Source organism: Macaca thibetana, chromosome 1 (assembly GCF_024542745.1).
Source record: "Macaca thibetana thibetana isolate TM-01 chromosome 1, ASM2454274v1, whole genome shotgun sequence".
NCBI lineage: Eukaryota > Metazoa > Chordata > Mammalia > Primates > Cercopithecidae > Macaca > Macaca thibetana.
The window spans coordinates 139,015,596-139,037,182 of NC_065578.1; the positions used below are offsets into that span (position 1 = coordinate 139,015,596).

Here is a 21,587-nt window from a genome sequence, read left to right on the forward strand (position 1 = left end):
ATGTTCCATGAGAGCAGAACCCCTGACATCCAACCTCCAGTTTAAAGAAGAGGAACTAATCCAGGGCCCAGATAATGACTGTCCAGGAGCATGCACTAGTGGCTCCCAGGGGTGGGGCCCACGTCCCCTGCCCCCAGGTCAGCACGCTTTGACTAAGACCACAAAGTCTCACCCAGATTCCAGATAGGAGAGAATGGTGACTTGGTTCCATTTCAGAGTGCTTTTGCTTTGGTTTACTCCCAGCAGCAAATGGGCCGGGCTGGGGATGGAAGCCAAACACATAGGGTGTGTCTTCCGATACCTCTCTTAAATCTCAGGGAGACACAGTCAGGACTGCAATATCTTATCAGTGCCTGGATGGGGTGGGGACTGCCAGGTAGGGGAGGAGAGATGTGGACTCGCTGCCTCCTGTATCCCCAGCCTCCTCAGCACCTAGAAACAACTTACGCTGCCTTATAAGGCTCAAATGCTGCTGCCAGGGAGCTGTGGGGCCCAGGCCTTGAATTTTTGGTGCACCAGTGCTTGACAGGCTCCCCTTATCTCTGCTTGCACCGCTGGGCCTAGGGGTTTTTCTATTGTTTTTCTAAAGGCATTCCAAGGCAAGGACAACGCTAATTTAAGTTCCTCCAGGCTCCATTTGTTTTTGTGTTTTTTTAATTACAGCGGGGTCTCACTATGTTGACCAGGCTGGAATGCAGTGGCTGGAATGCTGTGCACTACAACAGGCTCAATTCTCTCTCTCTCTCTCTCTCTCTCTTTTTTTTTTTTTTTTTTTTGTCAGAGATGGGATCAGCCAAGAACAGACTCAATTCTTGACCCTCCTAGTTTTCTGAGACTGCATCCACTTTGATAGTTTCTACTGAGTCCAAATTAGAACATCCCAGCTGGTCGACTGTCTCCCAGGAAGCCCTCGGAGAGGAGCGGTGCATAGGGGGGCACCTGGACACCCCTCCCCCCGCCCCGAGTAGTGTCAGGCAGCCTTGTCTATTTACATCCTTTCACCCTTTCTCGGGAAGCTATCAGACGATGTGCTCCCCCAGATGAAGAAGTAGTCCCAGGAAAAAGGAGACATGGGATACAGGGATCCTGAACCCAGGGGAGGACAAGGGAGTTCCTGGGAGGACAGCTGTGCTCCCGCCTAGCAATAGCGAGCAGCCGGTCCAGACTGCAGCTATGACTCAGAAGACAGACATGCGGAGGGTTGTGATCACAGAGTAACGATGGTCATTGTACATGAAGATAAAAATGCTCAGGTGTGCCCAGGTTAAAGAAGATGAAAGGCCCCGCTTCCCAGAGCGCCTGGGGGCACTGATGATCTCTTCCAGGTCTGTTTCCACCCACTGCAGCCGTGGTGAATCTAGAGGCAGAAAATCCAGAGCAGCCCATGCCCTTTGCCCATGTTTCTGCTGGTCAGCCAGCACCTCACTGACACTACGCCCTGTGACACAACCCCAGAGGGACTCTGGAGAACTCGAGGGGACGTGGAAGCCAGCCTCTGCCCGGAAGCTCCACTCAGGTCATCTTCAGGGAGCTTGCAAGCCGTGGGAGCATCGTTGCCCTCCTCTTACAAAGCTAGGTCTGTGCTTACTGCTCAGTTTTTTTCCAACTCAACAATGTTTTTGAGAGATTCACAGAGAGATAAAAACAATTAAGAATAAATGCCAGGGGGTTTTTATTAACAATTAAGAACAAATGCCAGACACAAAGGTCTGGATATTGGTTACCTCTGGAGAGGAAAGGGGACGGAATGGCAGAGTGCTCAGGGGTCTCTGGAGGTGCTTGTGTCTCCAGTGTAGTCACATGAGGTTCACTTTATTCTTTGCACATACATTTTTTTTTTTTCTGAGACGTAGTCTCACTCTGTCACCCAGGCTGGAGTGCAGTGGCGCAATCTCAGCTCACTGCAACCTCCACCTCCCATGTTCAGGCAATTCTCCTGCCTCAGTCTCCTGAGTAGCTGGGACTACAGACATGTGCCACCACGCCCAGCTAATTTTTGTATTTTTAGTACAGACGGGGTTTCACCATATTGGCCAGGCTGGTCTCGAACTCCTGACCTCAGGTGATCCGCCTGCCTCAGCCTCCCAAAGTGCTGGGATTACAGGTGTGAGCCACTGTGCCCGGCCTGTATATACACATTCTAAACCCCGTTATCTATAAAATATTTTGAAATAAGCACTTTTAATGAATTAAGGATTGTTTTGGAAAAGAAAGAAAAAAACTTTTTTTTTTGTGAGACGGAGTCTCGCTCTGTCGCCCAGGCTGAAGTGCAGTGGCGCGATCTCAGCTCACTGCAAGCTCCGCCTCCTGGGTTCACACCATTCTCCTGCCTCAGCCTCCCGTGTAGCTAGGACTACAGGCGCCTGCCACCACGCCCAGCTAATTTTTTTTTTGTTTTGTTTTTTTTGTTTTGTATTTTTAGTAGAGCCGGTTTCACCGTGTTAGCTAGGATGATCTCGATCTCCTGACCTCATGATCCGCCCGTCTTGGCCTCCCAAAGTGCTGGGATTACAGGCATGAGCCACTGGACCCAGCCAAGAAAAAAACTTTCTACTGAAATAATTGGCTGAGATAGAAGTAATTATGTCTTAAATGATCTAGATAATTTTATGACTGACTGAAGCCTTAGCATCAGAAGCAAGGTCTGTACATTTCCTGCCAACCTTGACTCACTGAGCAAATGAATTTACCTTCAACAATATGTACAGTCCAGACGTGCATTTGTGCCTGTCTCATTCTCAATATGAAATATGTTTTGAGAATTATTTGAGGTAAAAACAACAAATGATCTCTTTTGTCCACATACTTTTCACCATTCCTTCCTTGGCAGCCAAGTCAAATCAGCTGGCTCTTTGGTGACTTGGCACATTAAAATTAAAATTTGCTCCAGTGGACCTCACAGTGCTTTTTTTTTTTTTTTTTTTTTTTTTTTTTTTTTTTTTTTTTACCAGCACAGTAGCTGGAGAAGGGTATTTTGAAGTCAGGAGGTAATGCTGATTGGCCTGGGCAGGGAACACTGTGTGATTAAGCAGCGAAGGGGATAAGGGACAAATTCCAGGAACCCTGCTTATCTCTGCTGGAATTACTGTACTGCAGGTCTCAAATCCTGAAGGATCCTGTATTTGTTTTCACCTGGAACCTGGACCACATTCAGGTGGCAGATTAAAATTAAGCCAAATTCATTTCAGGCCATCCTAATGAATTTTTAATTAGCATCAGTGCATAGTGTAGGAATTTGCAGTTCATAGTCCACTTGTAAGTTGAAATTAGAAACTGCAAGGACAGTAATATAAGTGGGAGGAGAGATTACATTAATCCCTTCAACAAATATTTGTTGGCTGGCAGCTGTGCTAGTGGGTAATAATAACACAGCGAAGAGCCAAACCAAAGTTCCTCCCCTATAGGCCTTTCTTTCCAGTGGGAAGAGGGTAGAGGGTACAGTCAATAAATCCAAATATATATATTTATGTGTACACACACACACATATATATATAAAACAAGTGGTATGTGCTGTGAAGAAAAAGTAGGGTAAGGCTCTGGAGAGGGCCAAGGGTGTGCGTGAGTGGGATGGTTATTGTATAGAGATTGGCCAAGAAAGGCCTCTGGTAAGATGATCTCTGAAGGAAGTGGGATTAAGTGGTCCAGCTTTTGGAAAGACAATTGTGCTGGGCAGAGGGAAGAGCAGGGGCTACGTCTCTGCATTCCACGGTTACAAATAGAGGGTAACATTCGCCGTCCACCCCTCAATGCCTCTTTACTGTGACCTTTAGGAGATGCAGAACTTCAGTGTCCATCAGTCAGAGGCAATGCCCCTGACCCACACGCCTCTAGTTGAGAGATAGACAGAGTTGGAATTACAGGACCACAGACCTGACCTGGAACAAGACTTGCAAGTATGTCAGGGAGCTGCACCCTAACCTAGCAAGAGACTGGCCAGGTACCATTTTCTGTATGGTTATGATGAAGCAGCTGGTACAAATGTTAGGGGACAGTTGCACATGGTGTGGGAAAAGCCCAGCACTTGGCCTCTGGTCTGGCTTTTCTACCTTTGGAACTTTTACTGTTGTCTGTGGGTCCTGGGGTCTGTGATTGGACAAATGAAGGTAGGTAAACTGGGAAGGACAGGACAAGGAACACAATAAGATCTGCTTTGGCCAGGCATGGGTGGCTCAAGCCTGTAATCCCAGCACTCATAATTACTTACAAAAGCATTCATTCATAACTTACAAAAGCGTTCATAATGGTGGCCTTTGAGAGCTGGGATTATGGACAAATTTTATACCTTTTTGCTACCTTTATGTGAATTTCTACAAATTACTTTTTTTTTCCTTTTTGAGACAGAGTCTAGCTCTGTCGACCAGGCTGGAGTACGGGGCACAATCTCAGTTCACTGAACCCTCCCGGGTTCAAGCAATCCTCCTGCCTCAGCCTCCCAAGTAACCGGGACAACAGGCATGCTCTACCACACCCGGCTAATTTTTGTATTTTTAGTAGAGATGGGGTTTCGCTATGTTGGCCAGGCTCATCTCGAACTCCTGACTGCAAGTGATCCACCTGCCTCAGCCTCCCAAAGTGCTGCGATAACAGGTATGAGCCACTGGACCTGGCCTACAAATTACTTTAGCAACAGAGAAAGAAAGTGAGCAAAGTTATGCACAAGTGTATTAACAAATTGCTCTCCTGTACCTAAATCAGTCATTCCTTTTTTTGAGACAGAGCTTCACTCTTGTTGCCCAGGCTGGAGTGCAATGGCACGATCTCTGCACACCACAACTTCTCCCTCCTGGGTTCAAGTGATTCTCCTGCCATGCTTGACTAATTTTGTATTTTTAGTAGAGACAGGGTTTCTCCATGTTGGTCAGGCTGGTCTCGAACTCCCAACCTCAGGTGATGCACCCGCCTCAGCCTCCCAAAGTGCTGGGATTACAGGCGCGAGCCACTGCACCCAGCCACTAAATCAGTCATTCTATCCAGTTCCTTGCATTTACTCCTTTCTTGTGCTAACCCACAGCCAGTACTTAAGAGTATTTAAGTCCTCTCTCCTTTCATGAGTCACTCTTTTTTGTCTTGTGACTATACTTGGAAATTATTTATTTATTTATTTATTTATTTTAGACGGAGTCTTGCTCTGTTGCCCAGGCTAGAATGCAATGGCGTGATCTTGGCTCACCACAACTTCCACCTCCCAGGTTCAAGTGATTATCCTGCCACACCCAGCTAATTTTGTATTTTTAGTAGAGACAAGAGTTCACCATGTTGGCCAGGCTGGTCTCGAACTCCTGACATTGTGATCAGCCCACCTCAGCCTCCCAAAGTTCTAGGATTACAGGCGTGAGCCACCGTGCCCGGCCTACCTAGAGCATTATTTAAACCTTAAACCTCTAAACTTTTCATCATTGTGCTTTGATTCCTTAAAGATTAGGAAAGAAATTGTCAGCAGATAAGACTTGCCCTCTTCTGCTGCTCTCAAGCCGTGGGCAAGTTCCTTCCATTCACTGTGTGTCATTTTCTTCATCTGTAAACACAGGATAATAGTCACAACACCTCTCTCCTAGGGCCTGGACGGGGCATGCCAGTGAGGGGTCCTGAAGCTTAGGCCCCTGGGATTTGGATAGAGAAAGTCATGGTGAAGGTGGGTGTGACATTGGTGAGGTGGCATTGGACACCCGTCGGGGCCTCTCCTGGCCTCTCCGTCCACTCCAGACAGTGCCCACTTGTGCACAGGCTTTCCTGGGTCTCTGCCTGAGGGCTTTCTCTGCTCCTCTACCCCAGATGACCCGAAGTGTCCCCACGAGCAGCCTTCAACCAAAGAGGGACAGGAGTCGGTGAACATGCACCTCAGCCTCCTCACCTCTCTGAGGAACTTTTAAAAAAATCTTGTATTGGCCGCATAGCAGAGATGAGGGCATTGCTTGAGCCTATGAGTTCACAACCAGGCCTAGGAACATAGTGAGACCTCCCCCTTCCCTCAGCCCACCCCCACAACACCCCCATCCCTACAGAAAATGTTAAGATTAACCAGGCTTGGTGGTGGGAACCCTGAAAATCTGAGAAAGGTCTCAGTTAATTTAGAAAGTTTATTTTTGGCCAGGAGCGGCGGCCCACGCCTGTAATCCCAACACTTTGGGAGACCAAGGTGGGTGGATCACTTGAGACCAAGAGTTCGTGACAGCCTCAGGAGGTGTTGATGACATGTGCCCAGGTAGTGGGGGCACAGCTTGGTTTTATTTTTATTTTTACTTTATTTATTTATTTTTTTGAGACGGAGGCTTGCTCTGTCATCCAGGCTGGAGTGTAGTGGCATGATCACAGCTTATGGCAACCTCCACTTCCCGGGTTCAAGCTATTCTCCTGCCTCAGCCTCCCAGGTAGCTGGGATTACAGGCACACCACACCACACCTGTCTAATTTTTGTATTTTTTAGTAGAGATGGGTTTTCACAACGTTGGTCAGGCTAGTCTCAGACTCCTGACCTCAGGTGATCGCCTGCCTTGGTCTTCCAAAGTGCTGGGATTACAGCACACAGCTTTTTTGTTTTTTTGAGACGGAGTTTCACTCTTTCACCCAGGCTGGAATGAAGTGGCATGATCTCAGCTCACTGCAACCTCCGCCCCCCAGGCTCAAGCAATTCTCCTCCCTCAGCCTCCCGAGTAGCTGTGATTACAGGCGCCTGCCACCACGCCTAGCTAATTTTTGTATTTTTAGTACAGACAGGGTTTTGCCACATTGGCCAGGCTGGTCTTGAACTCCTGACCTCAGGTGATCCATCCGCCTCGGTCTCCCAAAGTGCTAGGATTATAGGCGTGAGCCACCACGCCGGCTGCCAGCTTGGTTTTATACATTTTAGGGAGACATGAGACATCAATCAATGTAAAATGTACACTGGTTCTGTCCGGAAAGGCGGGACAACTCAAGAAGGGAGAGGGTTTCCAGGTCACAGGTAGGTGAGAGACAAAGAGTTGCATTCTTTTGACTTTCTGATTAGCCTTTCCAAAGGAGGCAATCAGATATGCATCTATCTCAGTGAGCAGAGGAATGACTTTCTTTTTTTTTTTTTTTTTTTTTTTTTGAGACGGAGTCTCACTCTGTCACCTAGACTGGAGTGCAGTGACGCAATCTCGGCTCACTGCAAGCTCTGCCTCCCAGGTTCACGCCATTTTCCTGCCTCAGCCTCCTGAGTAGCTGGGAGGTGCTCGCCACCGTGCCCAGTTAAGTTTTTGTATTTTTAGTAGAGACAGGGTTTCACCGTGTCAGCCAGGATGGTCTCGATCTCCTGACCTCGTGATCTGCCCGCCTTGGCCTCCCAAAGTGCTAGGATTACAGGCGTGAGCCACCGCGTTTGTCCTAGCAACGCAGGTTTGTCCTAGCAGTTCCCATCTTGACTTTTCCCTTTAGCTTAGTGATTTTAGGGTTCCAAGGTTTATTTTCCTTTCACAGTGGTATATGCCTGTAGTATCAGCTGAGGTGGGAGGGTCCTTTGAGCCTGGGAGGTCAAGGCTACACTGAGCCGTGGTTGCACTACTGCACACCAGCCTGGGTGACAGAGTGATACCCTGTCTCAAAAAACAGAAAATGGCCAGGCATGGTGGCTCACACCTGTAATCTCAGTATTTTAGGAGGCCAAGACAGGCAGATCACCTCGGGTTGGGAGTTCGAGACCAGCCTGGCCAACATGGTAAAACCCTGTCTCTACTAAAAATACCAGAATTAGTCGGGCATGGTGGCAGGTGCCTATAATCCCAGTTACTCAGGAGGCTGAGGCGGGAGAATCGCTGGAACCTGGGAGGCAGACGTTGCAGTGAGCCAAGATCGTACCATTGCACTCCAGCCTGGGTGGCAGAGTGAGACTCTATCTCAAAAAAAAAAAAAAAAAAATCTTGTATTGTAAAATCCAGATACAGAAAAATACACAGAGCAAACATGCAGCTTAATGAAATACTCCAAGGCAAATACATCTGTAACCATTGGTGGGACGCTGCGAGGGCTCTCAGGAGTCCTGGGGGATGAGCCCCAGTTGCCTACAGTGGTTACCTGCTCCTTAAGTGGCACACGCTTTACTGGCCTGCTTTTTCGGATTTCCTTTTCTCACTCATTTCAGGATCACCTTCCAAATAAGCCATATACCCAAATTCTCATCTCAGGGTCAGTTTTTGGTGAAACTAGAAATCAGGCCGTTTCTAAGGAAGTCTTCTTTAAAGAGGTGGCATTTGAGCTGAGAGCTGATTATTGAGAGGGAGGCGGCTCTGTGAGCTCTGGTCTAGTGTCTATGCAGAGGACACCAAGCAGGCCCTGGGACACAGCAATCCTGAGTGTGTGTGGAGCAGAAAACAGCCCACGGTGGCTGGACCACAGAGAGAGATGGCCTGGGAGAGGCAGGCAGGAGCCAAGTCATACAGTTTACAGCCGTGCATGTGTGTGTTGGGGTTGGGGTGCGGGGGCTGGGTGTGAGTACATGAGCAATGTGTGAGTCGTGTGGAATGGGAGGCCCCACTTGGCGCTTTCTTTCTCAGCCCCCGCCACCTGACATCCATACTCACACACACCCTCACGGGCAGTTCCGTTTTGAAAACCCGATTTCATGTGACTAGTCTTTTATTCAGTCTTAGGATAAATATCTATTCAGAGAAGGCAATTTAAAAAGCCAAGTCATCTCAACCCGAGCTACACTAGATGCACAGCTGTGTCAGTTACCAGGGTCCGGCTCAGTGTTGGCTAATAGTGGAAGCACAACTTCCATTGCCAAAGCTTGGAGCCATAAACTCCAGAGATGGAGCAGGCAGATAAGTGTGTGGCGGCGCAGAGCCAGGCCCTCAGAAGTAATGAGCACGTCTGTCACCACCCCTTCCGCAGTGAGTGGCTGTCCCACCGGTCCCTCCAGCTGCCAGGGGAGAATGAATTAGGGTGTTGAGAATTACCCAGACCCAAGGTTGGGGATGGTGTGACTCCATCTAGGCCAATCCTTGTCTTTATTAATCCAGCGTGACCCAGGCCTGCCGTGGAATATTTTGGAATATACTGGAATATTTTGAATATATTGACAGTGCAAGTTAAGAGTTTTGTTGATTTAAAAAAAAAATACTCGGCCGGGAGCGGTGGCTCAAGCCTGTAATCCCAGCACTTTGGGAGGCCGAGACGGGCGGATCATGAGGTCAGGAGATCGAGACCATCCTGGCTGACACCGTGAAACCCCGTCTCTACTAAAAAATACAAAAAAACTAGCCGGGCGAGGTGGCGGGCGCCTGTAGTCCCAGCTACTCGGGAGGCTGAGGCAGGAGAATGGCGTGAACCCGGGAGGCGGAGCTTGCAGTGAGCCAAGATCACGCCACTGCACTCCAGCCTGGGCGGCAGAGCGAGACTCTGTCTCAAAAAAAAAAAAAAATACTCAAGTCAAATTTATAGAAACAGAAAGTAAAGTGCTAGTTGCCAGGGGCTGGGGGAGGGAAAACAGGGAGCTGTTTAATGAGCATGGAGTTTCGGTTTTTCTTTTTTCTTCTTATTATTTTTTTTTTTCTTTTTCTTTCATTTTTTATTTTTTATTTTTTTTGAATTTCAATTTTTCAAGATGAAAAGTTCTGGAGATAGGTTGCATAGCAATGTGAATGTATGCAATACTCCTGAACTGGACACTTAAAAATGGTAACAATGGGCTGGGCGCAGTGGCTCATGCCTGTAATCCCAGCACTTTGGGAGGCCAAGGTGGGCAGACTGCCTGAGGTCAGGAGTTCAAGACCAGCCTGGCCAATATGGTGAAACCCCTGTCTCTACTAAGAATACAAAAATTAGCCAGGAGTGGTGGCGGGTGCCTGTAATCCCATCTATTTGGGAAGCTGAGGCAGGAGAATTGCTTGAACCCGGGAGGCAAAGGTTGCAGTGAGCTGAGATTGCACCATTGCACTCCAGCCTGGGCGACAGAGTGAGACTCTGTTTCAAAAAAAGAAAAAAAAATGGTAACAATGGTATATTTTATGTTCTTTGTATTCTATAATTTTTTTTAATTTCTTTTTTTTTTTTCTTTTTCTTTGAGACAGAGTCATGCTCTGTTGCCCAGGATGGAGTACAGTGGTGCAATCTGGGCTCATTGCAAGGGCCGCCTCCTGGGTTCAGCCACTGTCCTGACTCAGCCTCCCGAGTAGCTGGGATTATAGGCGCCCGCCACCACGCCCAGCTAATTTCTTTTTGTATTTTTTAGTAGAGACGGGGTTTCACCGTGTTAGCCAGGATGGTCTCGATCTCCTGACCTCGTGATCCACCTGTCTTGGTCTCCCAAAATGCTGGGATTACAGGTGTAAGTAACTGTGCCTTGCCTAAATTTCTTAAAAACTAAACTCAGACAATAGTTTGGGCAGCAAGCACCGACTGCCATGGTTTGGAACAATTGTGACCCATGCTCTGACTGCTGACACTGTCCCAAATGACTCACTGCAGTAGCTTGGTGTTCACATTGGCATCAGTAACCAGCATCACTACAACCCCTGCAGTGAGTGACAGTGCTTTTCCCATCTGATTTCCAAGGCATCTCAGGGTCCCCGGAGGGAGGTGAGAAGCGATGGAAAAAGGAAAGCAGCCCAGGGAAGGTAATTTGCTTCAGTCACACTGACAACGCAACCTGATTTTCTTTCTTGTCCCTGGCTCTGAGATGCCTAAGGGGCTACACTCCCAAGTTAGGGTTCTTCCTGGGCCCCCGGCCACCGGGTTTGCCACTGGGGGCTTAGTAAACAGCTGCCCATCATCCCCTTGGTCATGAGGAGCGGGAGTCAGTGACTTGAGGCACTCACAACATCCAGATGTCCACTGTCCCTTCCTGTTGGCAAACAGGACCCCAGGCCCAGGAGTTCGGCTTGCTTGTCCTACGATGGCGATCGCATGATCTCAGGTGGGCTTTGCAGAGTGCTGTGGTTTGGAGAACTGTGTTTCTGAGCCAGCTCTGAAAACTATTTCTCTGAAAACTATTTGGTTAAATGTGAGCTCCAGGCCACAGACTCCTGTTCCTGCTTTCAATTCTGCGTTCTCCTGACCACTGGAGTGTGGAAGTAGCCTGGGGTGTTCATGGGCTGCCCATCCCCCAACCCCACACCCACACCCTCGCTGAGAGCCACTGCTTGGCCTGCGCCTGTGTTCCTGGCAGTGGGAGAGTTCATGTTATCATTAGAAAAACCCATCGGTTAGACTTAGTAGAAAGGGGGCTCTAAATTTGAGGAAAATTATCATTGAAAAATCCTTTTTAAGAAATACAAATTTGGGGCCGGGCATAGTGGTTCATGCCTGTAATCCCAGCACTTTGGGAGGCTGAGGTGGGCAGATCACCTGAGGTCAGGAGTTCAAGACCAACCTGGCCAACATCATGAATCCCCATCTCTAGCCAGGCGTGGTGGTGTGCACCTGTAGCCCCAGCTACTCAGGAGGCTGAGGTGGGAGAATCACTTGAACCCAGGAGGTGGAGGCTGCAATGAGCAGAGATCACGCCATTGCACTCCAGCCTGGGCTACTGAGTGAGTCTCCATCTCAAAAAAAAAAAAAAAAAGAAAGAAAAAAAAGAAATACAAATATTGGCCAGGTGTAGTGGCTCACTCCTGTAATCCCAGCACTTTGAGAGACTGAGATGGGAGGATTGCTTGAGGTGAGGAATTTAAGAGTTCAAGGCCTTTCTCTTGGCTGGGCGTGGTGGCTCACACCTGTAATCCCAGCACTTTGGGAGGCCAAGGTGGGTAGATCACTTGAGGTCAGGAGTTCGAGACCAGCCTAATCAACATGGTGAAACCCCATCTCTACTAAAAATATAAAAATTAGCCAGGTGTGGTGGCGCATGCCTGTAATCCCAGTTACTCGAGAGGCTGAGGGAGGAGAATTGCTTGAACCTGGGAGGCAGAGGTTGCAGTGAGCCAAGATCGTACCACTGCCCTCCAGCCTGGGCAATGAGAGCTAAAGGAAACTCTGTCTCAATAACAACAACAAGAGCTCAAGAACTGTCTGGGCAACATAGTGAGACCTGGACCCAGTCTCTTTTTGTTTGTTTGTCTGAGACCGAGTCTCCCTCTGTCGCCCAGGCTGGAGTGCAGTGGCGCAATCTCGGCTCCCTGCAACCTCCTCCTACCAGGTTCAAGTAATTCTCCTGCCTCAGCCTCCTGAGTAGCTGGGATTACAGGTGCGGTCTACCACACCCAGCTAATTTTTTGTATTTTTACTAGAGACGGGGTTTCACCGTGTTGGCCAGGCTGGTCTTGAACTCCTGACCTCAAGCGATCCACTCACCTTGGCCTCCTAAAGTGCTGGGATTGCAGGCATGAGCCACCATGCCTGGCCCAGCCTCTTTTTAATTTAAAAAAAAAAAAAAAGAAAAATGAAATGTCATGGACTTTGAATGTAGACACTGGGTTAAAATTTTGGCTGTATGACTTTAGACGAGTTACTTATTCCTTCCTACTAGTTTATTTTCTTGACTGCAAAATGAGGATAATACCAATGTAAGGATTAAACAGTCCATAAAGAGATGAACACAGGCCCTGGCACTTGGCAGGAGCCCCATCAATCTCATCAGCCCCCAGTTAGGATTCTGTAGGAATAAGCAGGCTCGTTGTATACATTGTCCTTTGGTTCTCAAAAACAGTTTGGCCTCTTAGTATAGAATTCTGTGAGGTAGGTGAAAGTTCTTCCTACAGCCTTGCTTATGTTATTAATTTACTCAACGAAGTTTTCCAGAGCCAAGGTAACCTTTAGAGCAGTCAGGTGCAAATGGGTCTGGAGCAATGTTACTCTCTTCCCTGGCAGAGAAGAGCTCACTGCATCTCCCTGGAATGTGGGGAGATGACTGGGGAGTGGATGGGGCCTAGCCCTCCCCAGAGAAGAGTCTCTTTCTGATCACTGCTGTCTGTGGTGGGGCATTCAGACTCCAGGAGTCCCAACTGGATGGCTCCAATCCCTCATTTCATACGTGACCAGACAGGTTTTTTGTGGATATGTAATTGATGGGTGGTGGGGTTGTGGCAAGGGCTGGGGCTTAGAGTGAGGCTGGCTCAGATCGGGTTCTGGTTCTGCCACTACTCAGAGATCGAGCTGGCCAACTTGATGCAAGTTACCTAACATCTGTGATTCTCAGTTTCCTCGTCCCTAAAATGAGGATAAGATTATCTACTTTACACTGTGTGCATTACAAGGAGATCATGTTTTGATTAAAATGGGGAGTGTCATTTTCCTAATATTTGCTTACACTTGTCTCTGATCCTTTTTGTTGTTGTTGTTGTGGGGGATGGAGTCTCACTGTCACCCAGGCTGGGGTGTAGTAGTGGTGCAATCTCTGCTCACTGCAACCTCTGCCTCCCGGGTTCAAGCGATTCTTGCACTTCAGCCTCCCGAGTAGCTGGGATGACAGGTGCACACCACCAAGACAGGTCTCAAAAAAAAAAAAACAACCTTTCTTTTTTTTTTTTTTGAGACAGAATTTTTCTCTTGTCACCCAAGCTGTAGTGCAATGGTGTGATCTTGGCTCACTGCAACCTCTGCCTCCCGGGTTCAAGTGATTCTCCTGTCTCAGCCTCCCGAGTAGCTGGGATTACATGCTCCCACCACCACATCTGTCTAATTTTTGTATTTTTAGTAGAGACAGGGTTTCACCATGTTGACCAGGCTAGTCTCGAACTCCTGGGCTTAAGTGATCCACCTGCCTCGGCGTCCCAAAGTGCTGGGATTATAAGCGTGAGCCACCACGCCTGGCCTTTAAAGAACCCACTTTCTACACTTTCTAGCCTATTTGACAGCAAGCATAGAGGGGAAAAGCAGATTTCTTAACCTGTGTTTATGGTGGCTAAGGAGTAGAGACTACAGTTCAAAGTGAGAAGGGAATGGGACAACCCCTTGTGCCAAAAAAATATATCTCTCTCAGCTACCTAATGGGAGGGAATGTAAGGCTTAAACCACCAAGTAGAGAAACGAATGGCTATTCTGGGTGTCACTGGCCCCTCCCTGAAGACTGTGAGAGCAGCCCTTGGTAATAGGGGAGGGAAATTATACAGGCCTTCCTTGGGTTAGCAAATTGCTAACCTGCAAGGATTTAGAATGCAACATTGAGGGCAGCTCAATTCCTCCAGGCCTTTTCCACAAGGTATCTATTGTATTTCTTTCCCAGGGATTACTAATACAGGGATGTGTACCTAGTAACCGGGAGATCCACTCTTGACTCCATAAAAAAGCAGCTTATGTTTCTTTGGGTTTCACCTTTCTTCCCAGAGGGTGCTGTCTGTTCAAACACTCCCACGCAGCCAGTGTTACAGAGAACTCCCCAGGACACTGTCCTCACCCTTGCTTTTTATTTTTGTTTTTGAGACAAGGTCTTGCTCTATCAACCAGACTGGAGGGCAGTGGCATCATCTCAGCTCACTGCAGTCTGTATCTCTTGGTCTCAAGGGACCCTCCCACCTCAGCCTCCCAAGTAGCTGGAATCACAGGTGCATGCCACCACACCTGGCTAATTTTTTTTTCTTGTTGCCCAGGCTAGAGTGCAGTGGCATGATCTTTGCTCACTACAACCTCCACCTCCCAGGTTCAAGTGATTCTCCTGCCTCAGCCTCCCAAGTAGCTGAGATTACAGGTGTGCGCCATCACACTTACCTAATTTTTGTATTTTTGGTAGAGATGGGGTTTCGCCATGTTGGCTAGGCTTGTCTCAAACTCCTGACCTCAGGTGATCCACCTGCCTCAGCCTCCAAAAGTGCTGAGATTACAGGCTTGAGCCACCGTGTGTGGCCAATTTTTGTATTTTTTAGAGAGGTGGGTTTTCGCCATTTTGCCCAGGCTTGTCCCAAACCCCTGGGCTCAAGCAATCCTCCTACCTGTTTCCCAAATAGCTGAGACTACAGATGTGAGCCTCCGCACCTGGCCTGCTTTTGGACTGGTGTGCCAGTTCACACATGCCAGAAACTGTGTTCTGAACTGCAGGGATGCATTTACCTGTCAGCACCTGAAAACTTCTTCCTCAGTTGAGTCCAATTATCAGCTTCATGTGCCATCTGCCAATCCAGATGAAACTTGGCAAATACAAAGCTGTCCTTTTCCAGGTGACGCTCCGCACCTTCTTTTTCCTCCACCATGTTGTTAACAACTGAAAAGCTCCTGCATGATCAGACCTGTGTATCTATCCATCATCAAATCCTACTCCTTTTTCGACACTGGGACCCTCCCGAGGCTGTCCCAGCCCCGCATTTGCTAGCATGCCCTGCAGACATGACCCTTGCTGGGCTCTGATGAGCCTTTAGGCCTCCACTCCAGGTGTCACTGTTTTGTCTCCCCTCTGCTCTCAGAGCCTCCTCTGCCAGGTGCCTCGGTCATGCTGGCCCTCTGTCTCAGAAGTGAATGTACTGAGCAGGTCTTAGGGATTTATGAATGATGCTCCTGGGGCTGGAGGCAGTGGCTCACGCCTGTGATCCCAACACATTGGGAGGCCGAAACAGGAGGACCACTTGAGTTTAAGACCAGCCTGGGGAACATAGTGAGACTCTGTCCCTATACAAAATAAAAATAGGGGCCGGGTGTGGTGGCTCACGCCTGTAATCCCAGCACTTTGGGAGGCCAAGGCAGGTGGATCACAAGGTCAGGAGTTCGAGAACAGCCTGACCAACATGGTGAAACCCTATCTCTACTAAAAATACAAAAAAATAAAAAATTAGCTGGGCATAGTGGTGAGTGCCTGTAGTCCCAGCTACTGGGAAGGCTGAGGCAGGAGAATCGCTTGAACCCGGGAGGTGGAGGTTGCAGTGAGCCGAGATCACACCACTGCACTCCAGCCTGGGTGACAGAAGCAGACTCTATCTCAGAAAAAAAAAGAAAAAGAAAAAGAAAAGTCAGGTGTGGTGGTGCACGCCTGTGGTCCAAGCTACTCGAGGCTGAAATGGGGGGATCGCTTGAGCCTAGGCAGTCAACGCTGCAGTGAGACGTGATCTCACCACAGCACTTCAGCCTGGGTGACAAAGCCAGACCCTGTTTCAAAATAATAATAATAATAATAATAATGTTCTTGGATTTCCAAGGGTACAGTTTTTCAGAGCCTTCCTAGCCCTAGGTCATCAAACTATTCTTGCTTCCTTCCAAATGGCTAAGGTTTCTGGAAGATTTTCCTAACAAGAAACACACGAACTTGTCCAAAGAGCTTCCAAGAGGAATAGCAGAAAGCATTGGCTTTAACACACATAGCTTCAGGCCCTGGCCCATGTTGTGTGACCTCAGGTTAGTTACTTGGCTAACCCTGTTTCTTCATGCGGAAAGTGTAGGAGACAATACCTACCTTCCCAGGCTGCCCTGGATTAGCACAATATGTGCACGTACAGCCTGGCAGAGCACTCACCCAGATCAGCAATAGCAATGTGTGCCCTCCACTCAGTCCCAGCCACATCCTGATTCTCCTGTTTTATGTTAAGTCCTTTCTTAACATGTACCTCCCAGCACTAGAGCATTAGCTCCTTAATTTGGGGGCACATTTTATCTTTGTATCCTCACTGCCTACTGTAGGCCTGCCAAAAGCATCTGTAGAATGAATAAATGAATACATAAATGCATTTTTTGTTATGGATTTAAATATTAATGTTTCATACTTGAATTTTAGATTCAAGAGTTGGAAAAAAACGGAGATCTAGCCAAAATGCTGGCAAACAGGAAATGGTTAATGAAGCAGTAGAGTATGTGTGTAGTAGTAGAAACATGTGTTTTTCATTCTCATTACTGTTTCAGGACTAGGCTAATAATGTAAGCCAAATGGAGTGTGGTTAAGGGTTTTGGGTCTGGAGTCCACACAGTCTGCCTTTCAGGTTCAGTTTCTGCAGTTTACTAAGTGTGACCTTCGGCCAGTTACTTAATCTCTCTAAGCCTTTTCTGTCATCTACAAAATGAAGATATTAATAGTACTACTTATAGCATATAAATGTTGAGACTTAAATAAATTGTGGTTCATACCTGTAATCCTGGCACTTTGGGAGGCTGAGGCGGTTGGATCACTTGAGCTCAGGAGTTTGAGACCAGCCTGGCCAACATAGCAAAACCCTATCTCTACAAAAAATACAAAAATTAGCTACGTGTGGTGGTGTACACCTATAGTGAGTCCCAGCTCCTTGGGAGGCTGACGTGAGAGGATTGCTTGACCCTGGGAGGTGGAGGTTGCAGTGAGCTGAGATTACATCACTGCACTCCAGCCTGGGCCACAGAGTAAGACTGTCTCAAAAAAACAACAAAAAAGAAACAACAAAAAAGTACAATAGTTCACGTAAAACACTTGGTACAAGGCTCAGGGAAAAGGAAGGATTCTCACCGAATGTCCATTATGTTTAGTAAAACATACTTTCACCTAAAGATTATACAAGTGCCCTCTGTCTTTGGCTGTGTTTTTGTTTTAGAAAAACCTTCTCAAGTTCAAGGACCTGGTCTCTCTCCATTTATCAAGCACTTAAGTCAAACAGCCTGCTAGGTTTGGAAAACAGAAATAAAAGATGGGTCCTGCCCTTAAGGAGTTACAACTTATGGAGAAACAGTGTCTACTTACACAATGGTATGGTTAGGGCCATGAATCATTGGTTCTCAAAGTCAAAAACATTGACACTTGACCGCTGGGGACGGGGGTGGGTAACAGAAGGCTGGTGTGAGCCTTGAAGGTGTGAAGCTTTGAACCAGACGAGAAACGGAGAAAGGAGTTTACACAGAAGGGAGAACTCATGCAAAGCTACTGAGTGATTTTTCAGGACTGTCTGAGACAGGGTCTCGCTCTGCCACCCAGGCTGGAGTGCAAGGGCGCGCAATTTCAGTTCACTGCAACCTCCCCTTCCTGGGTTTAAGAAGCGAAACTCTGGCCGGGCACGGTGGCTCACCCCTCTAATCCCAGCACTTTGGGAGGCCAACGCGGATGGATCACGAGGTCAGGAGATAGAGACCATCCTGGCTAACACGGTGAAACCCCGTCTGTACTAAAAATACAAAAAATTAGCCAGGCGTGGTGGCGGCGCCTGTAGTCCCAGCTACTTGGGAGGCTGAGGCAGGAGAATGGCGTGAACCCGGGAGGTGGAGCTTGCAGTGAGCCAAGATCGCGCCACTGCACTCCAGCCTGGGTGACAGAGCGAGACTCTCTCTCAAAAAAAAAAAAAAAAAAAAAAAAAAGAGGTGAAACTCCAGCCGTGCGCGGTGGCTCACACCTGTAATCCCAGCACTTCGGGAGGCCGAGGCAGGCGGATCATGAGGTCAGGTGATCAACACCATCCTGGCTAACACGGTGAAACCCCATCTCTACTAAAAATACAAAAAATTAGCCAGGTATCGTGACGGGCGCCTGTAGTACATATAACCACTTCTTTCCTGAATGGAAGTTTCAGTCTTTGTAGCAGGCGTCCCAATTATTCTGGCTCCCATCTGCCAACTCGATCCATTGTTTTTTTTTTTGAGACAGTGTCTTGCTCTGTAGCCCAGGCTGGAGTGCAGTGGGCGATCTCGGCTCACTACAAGCCCCGCCTCCTGGGTTCACGCCATTCTCCTGCCTCAGCCTCCCAAAGTAGCTGGGACTACAGGCGCCCGCCACCACGCCCGGCGAGTGTTTTTTTTTTTGTATTTTTAGTAGAGACGGGGTTTCACCGTGTTAGCCAGGATGGTCTTGATCTCCTGACCTTGTGATCCGCCCATCTCGGCCTCCCAAAGTGCTGGGATTACAGGCTTGAGCCACCGTGCCCGGCCCAGGATCCATTCTTAAAGAGATCTACCAATCTGGGCAGTAAGAAGGCTGGGCCCCATAACCTCTAAAGTCCAAAATTAGCCAGGCCTGGTGGTGTGTGCATCTGTGGTCCTAAGCTACTCAGGAGGCTGAGGTAGGAGTTTTGCTTCTTGTTTATCTTCTTTTTTTTTTTTTTGAGACGGAGGCTCGCTGTCGCCCAGGCGGAGTGCAGTGGCACGATCTCCACTCACTGCAAGCTCTGCCTCCTGGGTTCACACCATTCTCCTGCTTCAGCCTCCCTAGTAGCTGGGACTACAGGCGCGCGCCACCATGCACAGTTATTTTGTATTTTTTTTTTTTTTTTTTTTAGTAGAAACGGGGTTTCACTATATTGGTCAGGCTAGTCTTGAACTCCTGACCTCGTGATCCACCTGCCTCAGCCTCCCAAAGTGCTGGGATTACAGCCACCACAAGCGGCGCCATTGGCTAGAGTTCTATAGGCTTGATGGGAGTACATGATCTCTATGATCCAGCATCAAATCCAGGGGTATGTTTTGCAGATACTTTTTTAGTGACTGAATAAAATCTTAATTGTAAAGTTGGTTCTACTGTCACTCTTTGATTGTTCTTTGGGCAACAGATTAGAAGATACTATGAATTTTCCTAGGCAAGAGGGTCAGAAAGGGAAAGCAAAGTATTTTGGGGATGAAATGAGGTCTGTGAGGCAGGTCTGGCAGTCCCACAGAGGATTCTACTCCTCACCCCACCCTCAGCAGTCTAGGTGTTGTTTTATTCTTTATGAAACTGCAACACAGTCAACTTTTTTTTTTTTTTTAAAGAGGGTGTTTGTCACCCAAGCTGGAGTGTAGCAGTGGGATCATGGCTCACTGTAGTCTCAATCTCAGCCTCCCGAGTAGCTGGGACTACAGGTGCATACCACCACACTACTCTAATTTTTTGAAAATCAGATGCAGTGGCTCATGCCTGTAATCCCAGCATTTTGGAAGGCCAAGGCAGGCAGATCACCTGAGATCAGGAGTTTGAGACCAGGCTGGCCAACACAGTGAAAACCTGTCTCTACTAAAAATAACAAAACAAAACAAAACAAAATTAGCTGGGCATGGTTGTGCACGCCTGTGATCCCAGCTACTTGGGAGGCTGAGTCAGGAAAATCGCTTGAACCCACAAGGCAGAGGTTGTGGTGAGCCATGATCATGCCACTGCACTCCAGCCTGGGCAATACAGCAAGATTCCATCTCCAAAAAAAAAAAAAAAGGGTCTCACTATATTGCCCAGGCTGGTCTCAAACGATCGATCCTCCTGCCTCAGCTTTCCAAAGTATGGAATACAGGTGTGAACCACCACACCCAGATGTATTTTTAAAATAATTCAACGTATTACACTAAATTTATCCAAGTGACATATTTGAGGCAAGCAAGACTGCTGACCTAACAGCCCATGCTACCAGCTACCTGAGACCCACGATCTACCATCAGACCACAGCCAGTTCCCACTGCAGTGAAATAACATGAAAGTCTTTATCAATTGAGCAGTTTCTAATGTGAGAGTCAACACATCTGAAACACGAAGTTGAACGGTGGAAATTCAGTAAGTACTTTATTTATGAGTAAGGCTGTACAGGATTCAACAGTGTCTAATTCGAGTCTCATATATGATAGCTAAAATTTTTAAACGAGCAATTCAGCTTACGGTGAAATATATTTTCATCCAATCTTTTATGCTATATCATACCTCAGGCTTTTTAAAAATTATTTTTGAGATGAAATTTTAAAGTTCCCCCAGTACCCTGGTTACCATATTATAAAGATAGTGAAATACAAAAATGTAATAAAGATAGTGAAATACAAAAATGTAACAAATACTAACACACTGTGATTAATAGCTGTTTATTAGCTTTTTAATAAAGCAAAACTTTATAGTGAAATAAACTAGAAATAGCTTTTTATTTTATATATTTATTTTTGAGATGGGGTCTTGCTCTGTTGCCCAGGCTGGAGTGCAGTGGCACGATCTTGGCTCACTGCAGCCTCTGCCTTCACCTCCTGGGTTCAAGGAATTCTCCCACCTCAGCCTCCCATGTGCTGCCATGCCCGGCTAATTTTTGCATTTTTAGTAGAGACGGGGTTTCACCATGTTGGCCAGGCTGGTCTCGAACTCCTGACCTCAGGTAATCCACCCACCTTGGCCTCCCAAAGTGCTGGGATTACAGGCATGAGCCACCATGCCCGGCAAAATACCTTTTTAAAAGCTTTTAAAATGATATGCTTATAAAATGACAGACATGAGTGAAACATTCTCAATGACGATAATACACAAGTCACAAGTTTTCTGTGAGTGAAGCCGAGCAGTACAGAGTCAGGCTGACTGTTGAAAAGCCAGATTTACTTCTTGATATCACTGACCTCTTACTCTGAAATTGTGCCAGAGGAGCTTCTAAGTATCCCTGGTCTCAAGTTTAATAATGCAAAACTTCCACTTTATCATCTAAAGTTTTGGAGAGGAATCCCTTTGGCACTAATGATATCTACTCCAGCACCATCTCTCCTTTTTGGTGCCTCTTCATTCTTGAGTAGGGACTTATTGTATCATCCATCACAAAATCATACAGTACTTTTATCCAGGAATTGTAGTGGGGGAGGTTGTCATAGTATTCAGCTGCTATTTTCCTCACCTAGAAGGGAAAAAAATACAGCAAGATGAAAAATGAGTATTACTGGGTTCTTTCAAAGATGACTGATGAATGGTTGATACAAACACTGAGAAGGGAAACCATGAGACCTGCCTCCCTCCTCTCTCTTAAAAAATAAAAGCAGCAGCAGCAGCAGCAGAGGCAATTCTAAACAAAAAGCAGTCTACATTTCAGTAGCAGCTGAATACACTCGACCCTCTAGGACT

At 47.4% G+C, this 21,587-nt stretch overlaps 2 protein-coding genes and 1 long non-coding RNA gene across 3 annotated transcripts in view; 1 reads left to right on the forward strand and 2 right to left on the reverse strand.

Moving 5' to 3' along the window:
* The window catches only part of CNIH4 (cornichon family AMPA receptor auxiliary protein 4), a 728,363-nt gene that overhangs the window by 174,025 nt on the left and 532,751 nt on the right, over window positions 1-21,587 (reverse strand). The window lies entirely within an intron of this gene.
* LOC126937511 (uncharacterized) lies at window positions 825-5,382 on the forward strand. Its single transcript, XR_007719762.1, has 2 exons — window positions 825-1,351; window positions 5,117-5,382. It is a non-coding gene; the product is annotated as an uncharacterized LOC126937511 (long non-coding RNA).
* The window catches only part of DEGS1 (delta 4-desaturase, sphingolipid 1), a 347,277-nt gene continuing 345,951 nt past the window's right edge, over window positions 20,262-21,587 (reverse strand). The window contains exon 4 of the mRNA XM_050760794.1: window positions 20,262-21,363. Coding sequence (XP_050616751.1) covers window positions 21,217-21,363 — 147 coding nt within the window. The 3' untranslated portion in view covers window positions 20,262-21,216. The remainder of the gene's footprint in view (window positions 21,364-21,587) is intronic.